We start from the raw sequence: 17,466 nt of genomic DNA, 5'->3' as shown, positions 1-17,466 counted from the left end.
AAAGTGGTGAGCTGAAAAGTTTAATGATAACTAGAACCACCACTTCATGGGTTATATGCTTCTGTGAAACCAATCAAGTTGTATTTACAGTTTACAATCATCAGTCACACACATCTTCCCCCCCAACAGCCCAGAGGATCTGCACAGTTTCAGGATTAGTGTCACCAATTTCGTATCTGACCAAAAGTCTCCTCTTCTGTTCCTGCATTATGGCGTAAAATAATGGTGAGAAAAAATGTTTTTACAGAACATTATGATGCCATGGTGCAGTTGACCTTTGACCTTTTGGATATAAAATGTGACCACTTCAACATTTTATCATATCATACATTTATGTGGAATTTTGTTAATAGCTGGCTAGTGAATTATTGAGTTATGGCTAAAAACAAGTTTTCTGAGGTCACGATGTCCTTTGACCACCAAATTCTAATCAGTTCATCCTTGAGTCCAACTGGACGTTTGTGCCAAAGTTGAAGAAATTCCCTCAAGTCGCTCTTGAGATATCGCTTTACAAGAATGGGATGGATGGACAGACACAACGCCTCCAACCAAAACTATCGCCAGCGCAGAGGCATGAAAAATGGTGAGCTGAAAAGTTTAATGATAAGGAGTGTTTTATGTTCTCATGCGACATTATGTTTTTAAATTCCTGTTCCCATTCTTTCATGTAATATGCAAATAGTATTTGTAGCGTGATGACATGAGAAGATTCTTAATAACATAAAATGATGTAATTCTCACTGTTTTCTAGTTTATGAAACTGAGTTTTTTCCTGAGTACAGCAGTTGACACCTGAGAAAATGATTTCAGTGGTCGTGACCAAGACAAAGAAGACGTGTTTCATCTCTCTCTGCATGTTTTACCTTGTAATGCTGATGTGGATTTAGCATTAATCTAAAGGGCATTTAATTCTGACTTATGCCATGCCAAAAGTGTTTCATAAAAAATTTTATGTAAAAGTAATAATGGAAATTTTATTAGGTGTGGTTGGACGTGGTAAGAGGTGCATGTCTGAAAGGGGCTTATGTTTACCTTTCCTTTCGGGATCCTGCCGATGACCTCTTTCCCACTGGCCATCAGTGCACCCATGACGACTGAGTAGGCGACCACACTGAGGAGGAGCAGAGCAGGAAAACACTGTTACACAATAGCATCATGATAACCGTTAAAACGTGGGCTGCTCTGTAGTACACGAAAGGAGGAACAGCCTGTTCTTTAAGCGTCAAATAAAGCATAATTGCTGTTTTGAAGAGGAGTTTCTAACGGTTTTGCCAAAGGGTATCTCATACAAACTGCACACTAAAATTCTAATTACTCAAACGGTGTTTTAACATGTCACAGCTAGAGGTTACACAGAGGGAACATTTCTATGAAGAGAAGTTAAGCTCAAGATTTTGAGAAATTTTGCACAGTTTCAATGCAGAAATTGCACATCATAATGAACTTTTCAGGGAAAGATACACATAAAAAACTTTCCTAGGTCTTATGGCATGTTTTGGTTTTGGTTTTGTATTTGAATTGGAACCATGAACTGCATTTAGCAGGGCACTTATTCTACATGAACAGATCATTTTCCAGCAAAAATACAACCCTCTGCATACACAGTGCATTCAGCCCGCACTAGTCAACATAACTGCACATGCAAGTTTTTATTATATTACTTTAGTGAATATATTTAATCTTTTTTAATGCCATTTCAGTAAATCAGCAGAAAGCAGCCTGATGCAAAGTACATATGTTCTAACTGCAGATGTAGCTTGACTGAGTTGTAAATAATCTATTTCTACTATTCTTTATTGAAAAACATTGACTTTTTAGATTTGTTGTTCACTCTAAACCTTTTATCTTTCACACACAGCCCAAATTGTTGGCTTAAATTATCAGAGTACCTTTGCCTTTTAGTTAACTAGTTAACTAGTTATCTAGCTCACCACATGGCAAACTTTGCCTTGTATTCCATCTGCATATGATGTGGTAAAGACAACCTGAGCAGATAACACGTACCCCTTTGTAAATACTGTATACATTTATACTTATCATTATTCATATACATTTTTAGAATAACCCTGTTTACAATCAGTTTATTTTATTTTCTATTTTAATGATGTCACATTTTATCTTATCTTGCAGTAGTTTATATTTATTTATATTTCTCATTTTGTTTTTACTTGCATGATCTTCTTTTGTTTTTAATCACTCATACTTGGGGGAATGATTTTTACTTTTTTGCTTAGAATGCATATATATATATATACCCCCAAAGAGTTTTAAAAATGTTTTTTTACAGCTTAAAACCTGAATTTTAGTGATGCGCAAAAAGTATCATATATGTATTGAATGTATTGTATTCTTAATAACTCCCCTTAAAGTCCAATTAATTACCATGGGAAGTTTTCACCATGATAATTCCCCAAATTTTCAATTTGTGAAAATATTAAACACTACCTGGATCCTCTGGAGAGGGGCATGAGGTTGCAGAAGTAATAAACCAAGGAGAGGATCAGGTTACACACGGCATCTGCATCCTGAAAGAACAAAAGTCATCACGGAGTCAAATGTAAAGTCATAAACTGGCCTGCAAAAAGAGTTTCTGCAGACATGTCTTCCACTGACTGTGTGACTGTCTTTGTTTTCACTTTATCAACACATGGTGAGAGCAGAGAGGGCTGCCTCCCTAATAAAATAAATCAGGAGTCAAAACACAAAAGAGGTCCATTCATATTGTTCCAAGTATCTGTTTCAGGTCAGAGTCAATCAGCCCATCTAGTTGGTACAATAACAATAGGGACATTATTGTGTATCATCACAGCCATAATCATAAATCAAGTAACAATAACAGAAAGCTGAGTAATAGGCGGAACTGAGCCGGCACAGATGAGTTTTTATCGAGTCAAAAATGCTTCTTTTATGTTTTGATATTTCTCAAAGTCTTTTTTTACTGCACTTAGTCTGAAATTCATCTCAGGCAACCAGCTGGAAAACACATTCTGCTATGATCTTGTAAAGTGATCTATCTGTAAAATTACTGTGATATTCTCCAGAGAATATGCTGAATTCCCTGCCTAGTTTTCCTGTGTAGAAAACTGAAATCGGGGATATTCTTGCAGAGGGAAAGAGAGGAAAGGAAGGACAATTTAAACTGAAGATTGTTGTCAGACGCTGAGTGTGAACTGAAACTGATGTTCTGACTTGAGATGATATTAAACAGTTTACATGTTTAACAGCCCAATTCACTGTGTCCTTGTTTATGTGTGTTTTTCTTATTACTCTTCCTGCTGTAATGACACATGTAGAATGATTTCAAGAATCATTTCACACAAATAAACAACATAACTTTCTGTTCTGTCAGCTGGCAATTCAACTGACAGTTTTTTTTTCAGCTCACATTTTATTTGCAGAGATTAAAGGGACAGTTCACTACAATATATAATATATATATATACAGTATGTATCCCCATCTTACCTCATGCTTTATCCATCTACCTTAACATCGCACAAGACTGTACTGATAACCTTTTTCAGTGGGAACTTTATTCTACTCGAGATAATGATATGTAAAACCGTCCACATAAGCTTCATTGTGTCGAACATGGTTCTGCTTTCTATTATGTGTGGAATTTGAGATAAATCTTACCCCCAGCTCAGTGGACAGCATTAACGCCTTCCCTTTGGCAGTGAGGTCTTTGTAGATGGACTCGATCTCTGACTGGTACTGCTGCGTCCGCTCCTCTGTCGTCTGGGTCTCTACTGAGAATAACATGTTGCCCACCCTAAAATACAGACAGGTCAACAGGTCACAAGTGGGAATTAGAGGTCATTTAATCTCCAGACCATCATTTGGTTTTACTTGGAAGATGGCGTACCTGTCTCCAGTGATGGTGATGGTGAAACCGTCATACTCTTTCCCGAGATCCTTCAAGCTCGGCACCTTGGAGTTGACCGTGAAGCCATCTCTGGTTTTACTATTGAACTGCTTCAGGAAATAAACACACAAACAACCATTCTGGGTTTTCACTGCTGAACATAAATGAGGCACAAAATGACTTAAAAACAACTTAAGCCTGATTTATGGCAGAGCTCTCATTGATTTTCATAAGTGAACAGTCGTGCATCGTTTTCAACTTTTTGCTTCAGAGAAAGGTTTTAAGTTGTCACCATAACCAGAGAAGCCCAACGTTTTGTTTTTTTTTACAACCCAAGTCTATTTCTCTCATGTTTAGTGAAGCCTAATCTGCACAGAAAAGCTTTTTTTTTTTTTAAAATCACACAAATATCACACTTGTGTTTTTAATTTATCAAATCTGTATTTATTGATTAATCAGCTCCTAGTCTGTCTGTAAGCAGCAGATTCCACTCATTAGCTATGGTGAATTTGGAAATAATATCAATGAAGCTAATGCTGACGGACGTCTGTCTCTGTGGATACAGATGCTGAATTCAGGTCTGGTGACACTTTTTTTTTTTACTCAATCATTTCTGTCCAGCAACACTCATCCAAAGTGTTTGGCACCCTACCACAAATCAGGCTTAAATGTTGTGCTGCTTCAGAGGTCTTTTAAAGCCAAATATGAGACATTAGAAGCCAGCGAAATGTTTCAATTTTATTTTTTTTTTAGCAGTGGACAAAACTCTCTCAACTCAAGGTCTATTTACTTATTTACATGAAAGCTGATAAATGTGCTGATAAGGGCCTTGTGGCATGATTGAAAACTCCAGCAAAAAAAAAAAAAAAACATAACATGGTGTTTGAGGTGAAAGTGTGTGATATATTAATGATACATTTAATGTGAATTTTTGCTGTACATTATTATTATTACAATACTTTCAATGTGTATGTCTGTGTGGAAGTTTGCGTGTACTTTACACGAATCATGTAAAACAATAAATACAGTTGAGTCCAGTTAATTTACACATGCACACATCAACTTTTAGAATTGTAACAATAATAATAATAATAATGATAATGATAATATTAACAATTATTATTATTATTATTATTTCCCTTTATTTACTTACTTCTCAACCAATTTTCCAGCCTTTCATCCTTACCTTCATTATAGGAAGCAGATCTTCTACTTTATTCACATTTTCAAGAGCCTGACGGACCTCTAAGAGTCCTCTGGGGTTGTACGCCCTGACACACAAAACAAGAACTTTTAAGTTACGGAAGCAGCAAGAAGACAGTGAGTGAGAAAACTGATGAAGAAGAAAAACATTAATTTAGATCTTTGCACAACACATTTCCTCAACATGTAAAATGAATAAAGCCTGCAGGAAAAAAAATGATTTGCAGAATTCTGCTTGCTTATAATCAGCATCCAAACGGACACATTTACATAACTGCTGTCAGATCATTTACATGAGACGTGCTGATGCTCGTCACAAATGTGCAGCTAGCACTGGGTCAAGGCGGGGCTGCTCATTTGGAGATTTTTTTATTCAAGTGAGTTTTATTATGAATGAAATTTTGTAATGTTGCAGAACAATATGATAAGAGATATAAACTGGCTGAAGTTTTTGGCGTAATTTACCCGTGATACACCAGTATTCTGTCTTTGATGAAGTCGAGGATGTTGTCAAAGTAGGCCAGGTATCTGATGTTGATAATCTGTCCCCTGGAGCAAAAATAAAAACAGATTTTTATGAAGAAAGGTGCGTTTGTACGAAGATTTGCCTTCTGTGAGCTTTTCAGGACCAAGGCTACAGTGAATTCAAAACTGAAGAAACTGGGTTGTATTACAGGGAATTTAGATAAATGTTTTTGCACTACAAAGATGAGAAAAAACTCAAAGCAAGGTCATGAGGAAATTCAAGTCGCTCCTGGGACTAATGAGAGTGTCTGACACTGTCTTCAGGGGCCAAGTTGTTACCTGATGAGGTTGATGTGATTGTTGAAGCCTCGACTAAGACTCCTGGCCGGCATCTGGTCTAACCACAGGACTGGCTGGTCTGGATCCGCGATCCTACGAGCACAGGAAACGCCTGCTTAGTCTGTCAACACTAAAATCCAATCAGCTGAGGACCAAAGACTCTTTGGTCACAGAAACATTTGCTTTGTAACATGTCTGTATTTGTTTTGTTTAATTTTGTTGCTGTAAGTAAACCATGTCTGGTAAACAGATGTGATTGAAATACAGTAATACAGTTTAGAAATTTTAGTGACTGACTTCTCTGTGCTTGACGTAACTTTTCTGGTGACCACATAAGTACAGAGCTGAATCTGAGCCTCAGTCTAGACTTTATTATGTTATACAAGATGGTTTAAACATGTGGAATTGGTGGCTAAGATGTAGTCATGGTTGTCTTCTTCCTTTAATCCCATGTGTTTTAGGGTTATTTCCTGGAGATGATTAGGTTTCCACAGTTGCTTCTGAGCTGCACTTAATTTGTCCTTTTGGTCTTTCTCATCAAGCCAAATCAAACTTACAATTGGGTGCTTTAAGTGTGAACACTAAATCCATTTTTTCAATCAATAAATTACATCTACAGTCTCTGTATTATACCATCTACTGATCCCAGTCTATAGAGTTCATGACTACACCAATTGTTTGCCTTTTCCCAAAAAAAATCCAGCTCTAGACCTGCTGAAAGAGGAGCAGCATGGACCTTTACTGCATATATTGTATAGAAATGCATATTAAACCAGGCAGTCTAAGGCTGCAGTTTTGACTGTGTATGCTTCTCAGGTGGATGATGGAGGAAACTCCATTTTCACAAAGATATGTTAATGCAAAAGGTAAAAAAAAAAAATCCATAACATTACCTTATTCACTATGTCTTTGCATTCCGACACGTCCAGCCCCCCACCCCTGATATATGCATCTATGTTTGAATGCATTTTTAAAATTTGTGAGGTTTTTCTTTAAAGGTACTGTGGGGAATATTTACTTTTTTTTTTTTTACTCATCTGAATGTATCAATAGCACAACCAGATTCAATTTTATTACCCTATATGTAAGCTGAGAAATCATGATGTATGCATTTGACATGTGTGCTCCGTCTGTACTGAGTGATGTCATGATGCTCACTGGATGAGAAACGATGGTGTCAGGTACAGGCTGGTACAAAGAATGTGTTTTGAGTGTAAGAAACAATGATGGTGCATGTAGGGAGTAGAAATCACAGAGCGTGATGATCAGAGGGCCAACAATGTAATATTGAGACAGTTCAGACAGTTTAGACAGCTCGGTTTTCGAGTGGAATCTTTAAAGGCTCACAGTGAACTTATTATAACCTCAATCTTAGGTTTCACTTTGGTAGTGAGCACTGAAGGAGGGAAAGAAGATAGATGTGGCATTAGCCTGTATTGTGTTAAGACACCTAGGTACTGGCAGTTAGCTTGCAAATGTATTGGCATTTCCATTAGAAAAAAATATCACTTTCCCAAAACAGTAGCTTGTTGTGAACATACAAGCAGTGTAGAGAGGAGGAGCCAAGCTTGAATGTAGTCTTTGCAAACTGTAACTGACATTTTTTGCATATTTTTTTTTTTAATTATTACTATTATTATTATTTAAACGTTCATTTATTTATTTATTATTACTATTATTATTGCTACTAGTAGAAGTAGTAGAAGTAGTTGTAATTTATTTTTTTGCTTTTTATTTATTTATTATTTTTCATATATTTCCTCACCTCCTCCATTTAACAGCTATGTCGAACATGTCTCTCCACTGCATTTGCCTGGTCTTGCCGTTGACTCTGACTTTGGAGTTGCTCCATGTTCGATGCATAGCCTGCATCACCTCCAGCGTTGCTAAACCCATGGCTGAAAAATCACAAACAAATCTTGTGTTTTTACTGCTGTTGTTCATACTCAGAAGTTTCTGTATAACCTACATCTTCCATCAGTGGTACCTCTGTGTATTCTCCTGTTTGGTAAGAAACCAGGAGTGTCGTATTGCATTAGCGCCCCCAGGTGGTCGGCTGTGCAGATCAGCTTCTGAACTTCACTGCTGTAGCTGTCAAAGTTCTGCGGCAGCACGTCCCTGCAAACCACAAACACAGGCGGACAAACTGTAAAGGATGAACTTTGTCAAAGCTTTCATGGAGTGTGCAGTTTTTTTGTTTTTTCTGGACTGTATTGTGGCTACCTGTCAGCTCTCTGAAACTTCTCCGTAAAAACAGAAGCAGCAAGTTTCAGTCTGCTGACAGAGGCATAAAAAACATCTGCCTGAGGAACACTGGAGCTTTCATGTCATATGGAAAAGCTGGCAGGTGTTTCTTTCAACCACAAGACACTGTTTGCCTCAGCCGTGGGCTCATGAACATTGCTACAAACTGTGGTTCATGAAATTCGGGTGGTGATGGATCCTGATTTCTGAGATGGTGACACACTTGAGGTGAAGTGTAGGACACCCAACAAACTTTTATCTGTTAGTTTTGTGTGAAGCTTCTTGAATTGACTGTAACGTGCTCTACAAATAAAAAGCCATAATTAGATTTAATCTTATTCATATCTACTATAATAATTTGATCTCAGAGCAATATCAGCAGGGGTGAAAACAAAAAACAGTGTTTGATAACAACTCATAGTTGTGAATAAGCTGTAACGGATCCATCAAACCTACTTAATATGTGGCTGCAGGCCCGGCTGTTCTTCATAGTCTTCTATTAGGAAAGGCAGGTTCTTGGCCCAGTGGTTCTTAAAGTTCCCCGGTAAGTCCTGGTCCACGTTGTACTCTGCTACTGGGATGTCAAGGTGCGAGTGCAGGTAGCGAGAGTACTCTGGCAGAAAAACATGGTGGGAAAAAGCAGCGAGAGCATAAGATTATATCATAAAATGGACTGCACAATAATTACATAAAAGCCAAGGTTTGCCAACAATATTCGATTTTTACACATGTAATTTTTGAGTGTTTTCAGTGTGGTGTGATTTAAAGCATTTTTCTTTCCTTCAGTCTACTGAGTGCACATCTGTTGATCTGGTTGGCCAACTGCTGCACACAATTGCTCTTACAGGGGGAAATAAAGTCAATGTTAATTGACTGATTCTCAGAACAATTCTGAATGACTGATGGTGTGATAGCCAAACTTTTACATCACAGAATCACCCTACTTTCAGTTGATATTCATGTAAATATCACACAGAAGCTGTGTATCCGTTGTGTATCCGTTATAGGGATGCAACCATTAATAGATTGGTTGTTAACTATCAAATAAATCACCAATTAATTTCATCGATCGATTCATTGGTTTGAATAATTTTTTAAAGAAAAAAAGTCTAAATTGGTTTGATTCCAGCTTCATAAATGTTAATATTTTCTGGTTTGTTTACTCCTCTGTGACACGTAAACTGAATGTCTTTGGGTTGTGGATCAAACAAGACATTTGAGGATGTCATCTTGGGCTTTGGGAAACACTGACCAAAATTTTTTTGGCTTTTTGGCTTCATTTGATAGGACAGCTTCGCAGTGAAGAGGGGAGAGACAGGGGATGACATACAGCAAAGGGTTGCAGGTTGGAAATGAACCTGCAGCTGCTGCAGCATAGCCTTTGTACACGGTGCGCTTGCTCTACCAGGTGAGCTACTGAGTGCCCCGTGTCAAATCTTTCACAATTTTTGACATTTTAGACCCAAACATATAATGAGACAGATTAATCAACACTAAAAAATAACCATTAGTTGCAGTCCTACACTGTTGCTGTCATTACCTAAATAATAATTAATAAATACTGAACTGCAAAACAAAACTCCTGCATCAAAATTACTAAAAAAAATTCTCCTCCACAAGCCAGTCTGGGAAGAATTTCAACTGGCCATGATATAAACTCCAGTGAGAATCTCTTTTCAAAACAAACTTATACTTAAGTCAACCAATCATAGATGTGTGTCAGGTGTGCTGTTGAGGTGTTGGAAGGTGCAAAACCAAAATGCAACGATGCCAGGTGGATGTTAGCTGTAGGAAGAGAGAGAGCAAGTTAACACCTTTGGGAGCTTTTTTAGCCTGGAAGGCCCAGGTGAGCTTAATAAAGGCCCTCTGTTGTCCGTTACCTGCCTGATGAGGTCGGCAAGGACATCCTTCAAGACAGTGGAGCGCCGTTACAAATATCCAGTGCCCTCTACTCTATTAAAATGCCCTTTTATTGACTATTTAAATATTAGTTTTTATATTGTTATTGTCAATTAATCTGTCTCATTATATGTTTGGGTCTAAAATGTCAAAAATTGTGAAAGATTTGACACAGGGGGCACTCAGTAGCTCACCTGGTAGAGCAAGCGCACCGTGGTTTGTTTCCCACCTGCAGCCCCTTGCTGTATGTCCCTCCCTGTCTCTCCCCTTTTCACTGTGAAGCTGTCCTATCAAATAAAGCCAAAAAGCCAAAAAAAATTGGTCAATAGAGGGCACTGGATATTTGTAACAGCGCTCCACTGTCTTGAAGAATGTCCTGGATGACCTCATCAGGCAGGTAACGGACAACAGAGGACCTTGGCTCACCTGGGCCTTTCAGGCTAAAAAAGCTCCCAAAGGTGTTTACTCGCTCTCTCTCTTCCTACAGCTAACGTCCACCCTGCATCATTGCATTTTAGTTTTGCACCTCAACAGCACACCTGACACACATCTATGCTTGATTTCATTAGACCGTTGGTCTAAACACTGCATTTTTTCTACGTTATGTTTGCTTTAACTAACTCTTTTGTTTAGAACTCCCTATCTGTCCCATTCACAGAGTCAGTCCGTGACAACACAGAGCATTTCAGTTGTGTGAATGATGCACCGACCTCTGAGGTATTTCACTTTTAGGTATTCAGAGCTGGCCTTCTGTCCCAGCAGAGGGTCATTTAGCATGACTTTAGTCTGAGCCTTGATGCCCTCGTAGAACTGCCCCATCGCCACGTGGCTTAACCCCTTCATGTACTGACACACCTCGTTGTAGGGCTCCAACTGAAGACACCTCTGGAGGATCGACAGGAGAAGAGAAATTAAAAATGCTGTACGTGTAGTATATGTTCACAGTTAAAAGGTATTATACAGTAAATTAGCTTATGAATGTGTGAATACTACAATTTGTTATTAAATAATTCAAGATATAAAAACTGCTGTTGAAATGTAATTTGAGGACAAAGATTTTCTCGTTCAACCGTGAATTTCTGTACCTTGAAGTTGCCTATTGCCTCCTGCAGCGAGCCGTGGTGGTACAGCATCATCCCTCGCAGCTGGAGAGACTGGATGTGGTTCTGGTTCAACATGAGGGCTTTCTGGAAGCTCTCCATGGCTGACTCAAAATCACCCAGCTCTCTGGAAAAAGGAGGAACAGATACCAAAAAAGAAACAGTGGACATTTTGTTAGGGAGGCAGAGGGGAGAGCTGGGTTCTCAATTCCCTAAATACAACAGGACAAAAAAACACATGATGTAACCAGTAAACACCACAGACTTTCTGTACCTGTAAGCCTGTCCGAGGCTCTTATAAGCATCTATGAAGTCAGACTTCAACTTCAGTGCCTCTTTAAATGTCTCAATGGCTTCCTGACAAGAGAAAACACATTTTTGGAGGGACAAGGGGAAATTACAAAAGGGAACATGTGGATAGAGCTAAAATTCAGACTCAGCAGAAGGGTCAGACGTTCTATCAGATATTTTCAGATTGTGTCTTTAAGTCATTTCACAAACATCATCAGCGTGTGACTCTCTTTCCATATAGCAGTATTAAAGAATGTTTAGTGTAAATAAAATAAAAATTCAAGCTGGTGTGACAGGGAAGTGGGCGCTAACTATTCTTTCACACTATTTTTCTTTCTCACAGAAAATACCTCAGTCGCAGTTTGTACTGATACAAAGCAGATTGTGCAATGTTGACTTTGTTTCCATGAGGTCTGGCTGCTGCAGATTTCACTATCATGAAACAGCACCTAAGTCCAACTCTTGGAGTATATCAGAGTTCTTCAGAGTAACAACAAGCATCAACTGTACTATACACACCTTTTTTAGTACATTTTGCTTATTGTTCTTTGTAGTCAACTGTCAGCTGTCTGCAGTTGCTGTACAGGGTTTCCCCCAGGAAGCTTGTTAGCTGAGGGTTAGCAGAGGTGATAAACACAACCAAAAAGCCCAATCCACACTCACAACTGAAAGAACTGAGCTTTGCAGACTGACAGCAGACGAGCCTTGCAGCTGAAAATCTGCAGATTAAACAGCCGCTCTGCACTTGACTTAATTTGACATCAGTTTACCAAAGTGTGACAAACACTGTGAACATGCTGTTAAACTAGACGCTGACACAATAATACTATAATACAAATTTAAAGGGGACCCATAATTTATTATTCCCTGTCACATTCATGATATTACGATGTAGGATGTTTATATTAAATGTGGCAAAAGTTCCCATTAATGAGGTAATGTATGTAAAAGTAATAAAATATTTGTGTCCAGTGGCAAAGTAAATTGTCATCTTTGCATCATGTGGAGTTCAACTTTGGTGAACTCTGACTGCAGAAGTCGCAGCCACAACCAACAGCAAAGAAGTTTGTGTAATGGAGACACTGATTGTTGCCATGATAAAACAGCTAATGCTGTCTACCATTGACCATGAAAAATAGAAACTGCCCCAAATGAGAGATGCTGCCGAACTGGTAATGAATCAGGAGACAGTTATTGAACATAAAAAAAATGTAAAATTTACCAATAACATCATAACTTACAGTGTTTATTAGAAAGCTAATCAGCATTAGCGAACAAGCTAGCTTTCCATGTCGGGCACAGCCCAAATTCTGCTCAAATATCACTTCAGCAAGTGATGGCCACTTGTCTGCACTCGCCAGCATTTGCTCATGTGTGACTGGACCCTTTGTCATTCTCCTGGTTGCAATAACGGTGCATAGGTGTGGAGATATGGAGTACCCGCAAATGCTGACCAATCAGAAAAGTCTGTGCCTATTTGGGAGGAGGGGTTTAAAGAGATGGGCGCTAAAATGGAGAGTTGCAGACAGAGGGTGACTACAGGTGTTTCAGTACACACAGTATGAGGAAAACTGTGTTTTTTGAACATTAAAGCATGTAAATATGCTTTATTAGAAACCCCAAATTAAATTATGAACCTTAAAATAAGCATAACAGGTTCCCCTTAAGTAATCTTTTATCTAAATGGTTCATCTTTTAGAAGCAGAATTTGAGATCACGATGCATGGAATGGCTTTTGACATATTTGAGCTGTTGCAGTGAATTAGAAAGTACCAAAAAATAACCGCACAGACAGAAATAAGCAGTCAGTCATTTAGCTGGCATGCCCTGCACTTAAGAAACCCTTTACAACACTAAATGTGTGGTGCTTTTGATCAGTCTACTGAACAAAAGCACCACACATTTTGTGTTGTCTGCCTTTAATGTGTGAAATAACACCCTCTGTTTGTCTTTGAGGTTTCTTATGACATTAGGCCTCTACAGTATAGATACAGGAAACTCTGGGGTGAAGCAAACCCTCTATACTGAGAAGCTGCTCAAAACATTCAGTGTGATGTGGTCACCTCTGAAAATGTAAAATCAAACCACACACAGCAGGCTACTCTATCCACTCTGCAGCTGCTTATATGTGTTTAAAATGTATGTCAGATTTGAAAACAATAATTGAGCTTCAATCTGGGTGATGTCCTTTTTGATATTATATATTAAGTGGGGATAGAAAGCACATATGTGGTGCTGATAAAAAAACAATAAACGGGGTGTTTTTTCTACCAATTGTTTTTAAGAAATCAAATTTTTACTTGTTTCTTAATAATCACAACAAATACAACCATATTTTTAGATTTTTGCTGAAAAAAAAGAGACTAAAAATGCAAGAGCATGAGTAACTGACCTTGAGCATGCCTCTGTGGAAGAAAGTGAGGCCTTTGTACAGCATTGCGATGGGCTGATTCTTCTTCAGCTCTAAAGATTGCTGGAAGTCCTCCATAGCTGCAACATAGTCCTGGTGGGAGAGAAAAGCGCAGGATCAGCATATAAAAGAACAGAAGTCATGCATGTGCATAAAATTGAATTATCAAACCTCTGAAATGAAGAGCAGGGTTCCTCTGTGTCTGTAGAGACGGGCTGAGGGCTGCAGCTGAATGGCTTTGGTCAGATCACTCAGAGCTTCACTGATACGACCCAGAGGAGACAGGATCTAAGATGCATACACACAAGAACAAAAGAAGGAAAGTTTATATTCAATTTAAAAAGAAACATTCTTAAACCCAGTCTTTTCATTTGGTTTGGTCATTACAGCTGAAACAAATGTTTTTTTTCAGCAGCGGAAAACAGAAAAGGGTACAAACATGTTGCATGTGAACCACTATTTCTGGTCAATTACTCAGGATTTCCTTTTTGAGAGGATGACTGTTGTTCTGAGAGCGAAGTGAAAAGGTAGAGAGAGCAATTTCAAAGTAAACCTAAAAATGTTTGTTTTAAAAATAACAGGTAGCATCTCAAGGGACAGGACTGACTTGGTACAATGTTGTCATATTGTTCCAATGATTGATCTTGACATAAAGTGACAGTTACACAACGTTTGGCTTAAACTAGACATGTCTCAAACTACAGTTACTGAAATACAAATAAGCTCATTAGTCTTACTTTTGTCTCGATCACAGCAGACAAACGCAGCCTCTCTGGATTTTTTTTCCTGGTTATGATCACGTCAACTGTAATGATGTGCTTAGCCCCTCTCTCTCGTGTGTGTGTGTGTGTGTGTGTGTGTGTGTGTGTGTGTGTTTAAGAGGGAAAGATTAAGACAAGCAGAGGTAGGAGAAGAGAAGGTGGAAGGTGGACTACTGCATGCAATGCTTCTGTAAATAACTTCACAACCTCACAATGATACCAATACCGACAGAGTACTTCATTATATACTTTTTTTACCCATGTTATTCAACGCAATTATGAATGGAAGCACTAAGCTGTGTAAAATGCCAACACACTTTTAAAGAGGTTTAGTGGCATCTAGCACGCTGAACTGTCAACTGCATCAAATACACTGTACTCAGCTTCACCACAACACAGACTATGGACTGTACGGACAGACTGTACAGGGTTCCTGCAGCTTAAGACAAGTTCAATTTAAAACTTGTCAAGATTTTTTAAAGCCACTTGGAATTAAATTTAAGATCAATATTGCAATAATTGAAATTTAATGAACTAAAAAAAGCTATGAGCCTACATGAATTATTTAGGGGTAGGAAAAATTTTGTCCTGATGTTAATATAAATGCAACTTTTTTGGTCAAGTTAAAAGTTGGCTGATCCACTTAAAATGCAGGCAAAAACCCTTCTAAAGTGGAACACACAGAAAACAGATATTGTTATAAAAGTATCTATTTGGTTTGCCTTGAAAAAACTTTTTAATTGACCATTTGACCGGATGTGGTAAATCTGCTGTTGATTCTATCCTTATCTGCATGATGGTTATTCAAGAGGCATTACGTTAACTATTTAAAAATTAAATATTAAATATAAGAATAAGACACAACAAGCTCACTCGGAATTTAACTTTTTGAAACTGGGTGCTGAATCCGTGAAGTGGATACCAATGCAATCTCGAAATACTTGATCCCAATTAACTTTGCAGTCAAGATCAGGACAGCAATTCAAATATGATTAATAATAATAATAACTATTATTTTTATTGCCACACGGATGCTTCCTGCCAGACGCCCTTCTCCAGCGTGTATTGCCGAATGAACACGCTGAAGAAGGTCCTTAAAAATTAAGAAGCAATTTAAAAAAAGTCACTGATTCTGCAAGCCTCATCTCCTCAGGCAGGTTGTTCCAAAACTGAGGGGCCTTGATGGCAAAAGCACGGGCACCTATTGATTTAAGCCTCGACTTTGGAACAGCTAAATGGGCTTTACAAACCGGCTCATACGGGGTCAACCTTTCTAAAATGAAGCTTGGAGCCAGAGCTAGAGCCAGACAAGCTTTAAAAGTGCTCTGTAAATTCTAAAAAATAAATTTTAAAATAGAGAGCCCGTGGAGAGAAGGATTGGAGTGATGTAATGTTGTCTGTTATAAACATTACATTGGCCTGTCATTGTTCCACTACCTACTTTTTATCATAGTGATAATGGGTTCAACCATGGATCAGATTAGACAGTTAACAGTTGCCACATTGTTTTAGTGTGGGACAAACAAGCGAAAATATAACAGTATAGCTGTGTGTGCATGAATGCAAGTATGAAGCGGATATTTTAAAGTACTGCAAAAATGACTTTCCCTAGTGACCAATTACTTTAAACAGCAATGATAAAATAATTCAATTACTTCTGACTGAAACAAAACAATCATAACTGTTACCACCTACTAACTTTAGTAACTGGCACATCACTGCTTATGTGTGACTTGCATGTGAGATTAATAACACCACAGATGTATTCAAGTGGCTTATGGCACACAAAGAGGAAACGGCACCTAAGAACAAGCCTCAGAATGAAACCTTTCCTCAAACTGGCAGCGCGATTCTTCGAACACCCTCAAGTATAAACTCATGCAACTTCATAAGAGCTTGTGCAAAGGCTACTGGCTGCAACACAGCCACACAGCTTATGCTACTGAACAACTTAATATGTGTACTGTGGCTTCTTAAGTTCCCTTAAGTTTCCCCAATTTTAAAACTGCACTGATTTCCTAAATTGTAAATCCAACATTTCATACACCCTTTCCAACTATCGTCTCCATCTGCTCGTCTTTCACATCAGTACACAATTTAAATATATGGTTAACATACTGTGTTTCCTTCTTTTTGCCATAACTGCAACTTCTGACTGCAGCAGAAATAAAATGAGCAAATCTTATGTCATCAGTAAGCCAGTGATGCTTCATACATAGTGGCAATTAATGATGTTCCAAGTTATGCAGTGTAGAAACTAGCATGGAAATGCAATCAGCTAAATTATATCTTTCTTGCCAAGTGGTGTTGTCTAGATGTGTTGAAGACATCTCTAAAAGCTTAATTTTTTGTAATTTTGAAAGAGCTCCAGAGGTTAGACCATAATGATGAGCCACTCTGTTGTTTCAAATCTCTCTGAACAGAGTCGGGCCTCACCTCTGCTCTCTGTTCGTAGACCTCTGGCCAGTTCGGCTCCAGGGTGATGACTCTGTTGAGCTCGTACAGCGCCAAGTCAGCATTCTTTATGTCCTGGCATGGAGACACCGGAAGGAGAGGCAGTTACATTTTGTCGACATAAAGCTTAATACATGGTGAGCAAAACTAGGAGCAGAGCCACAAACAAGTCAAAAAAGCTGTCCAGCCTTTTTTCTGCAGGGCACGCTCTCATAACCGCAGAGTCCTGGAGATTGAATTTGCAATCATTGAATGACACACTGAGTCATTCTGCGTTTACCTGAAATTGCTGCTGTCACCAAAATACAGGATGCCTTTTCCTTTTGAGACAAATAAATCCAAAGGCATCCAAAAAATGCATATAGACAACAACTCCCTGTGCTGCCAAATACCAGTGTGGGCTATTGTTTTAAATCTAATTTTGAGAACATTTTGGC

General features: G+C 38.4%; 1 protein-coding gene across 2 annotated transcripts in view; it reads right to left on the bottom strand.

Moving 5' to 3' along the window:
• The window catches only part of ttc13 (tetratricopeptide repeat domain 13), a 31,451-nt gene that overhangs the window by 5,715 nt on the left and 8,270 nt on the right, over positions 1-17,466 (bottom strand). Inside the window, exons 6-21 of one of the 2 annotated variants that reach the window (XM_042503669.2) lie at positions 17,012-17,104; positions 13,986-14,102; positions 13,797-13,907; positions 11,388-11,470; positions 11,099-11,240; positions 10,724-10,898; positions 8,571-8,727; positions 7,858-7,988; positions 7,636-7,768; positions 5,871-5,963; positions 5,532-5,615; positions 5,050-5,134; positions 3,864-3,973; positions 3,635-3,770; positions 2,446-2,525; positions 1,033-1,111 (exon numbers count right to left, since the gene is read on the bottom strand). In XM_042503669.2, the coding sequence (XP_042359603.1) occupies positions 1,033-1,111; positions 2,446-2,525; positions 3,635-3,770; positions 3,864-3,973; positions 5,050-5,134; positions 5,532-5,615; positions 5,871-5,963; positions 7,636-7,768; positions 7,858-7,988; positions 8,571-8,727; positions 10,724-10,898; positions 11,099-11,240; positions 11,388-11,470; positions 13,797-13,907; positions 13,986-14,102; positions 17,012-17,104 (1,809 nt within the window). The remainder of the gene's footprint in view (positions 1-1,032; positions 1,112-2,445; positions 2,526-3,634; positions 3,771-3,863; positions 3,974-5,049; positions 5,135-5,531; positions 5,616-5,870; positions 5,964-7,635; positions 7,769-7,857; positions 7,989-8,570; positions 8,728-10,723; positions 10,899-11,098; positions 11,241-11,387; positions 11,471-13,796; positions 13,908-13,985; positions 14,103-17,011; positions 17,105-17,466) is intronic. The other variant, XM_042503670.2, reaches the window with a different exon arrangement.

The sequence above is a fragment of the Plectropomus leopardus genome, chromosome 16 (genome assembly GCF_026936395.1).
Source record: "Plectropomus leopardus strain MGB_pleo_1.0 chromosome 16, ASM2693639v1, whole genome shotgun sequence".
NCBI lineage: Eukaryota > Metazoa > Chordata > Actinopteri > Perciformes > Serranidae > Plectropomus > Plectropomus leopardus.
This window is presented reverse-complemented; position numbering and strand designations above follow the sequence as displayed.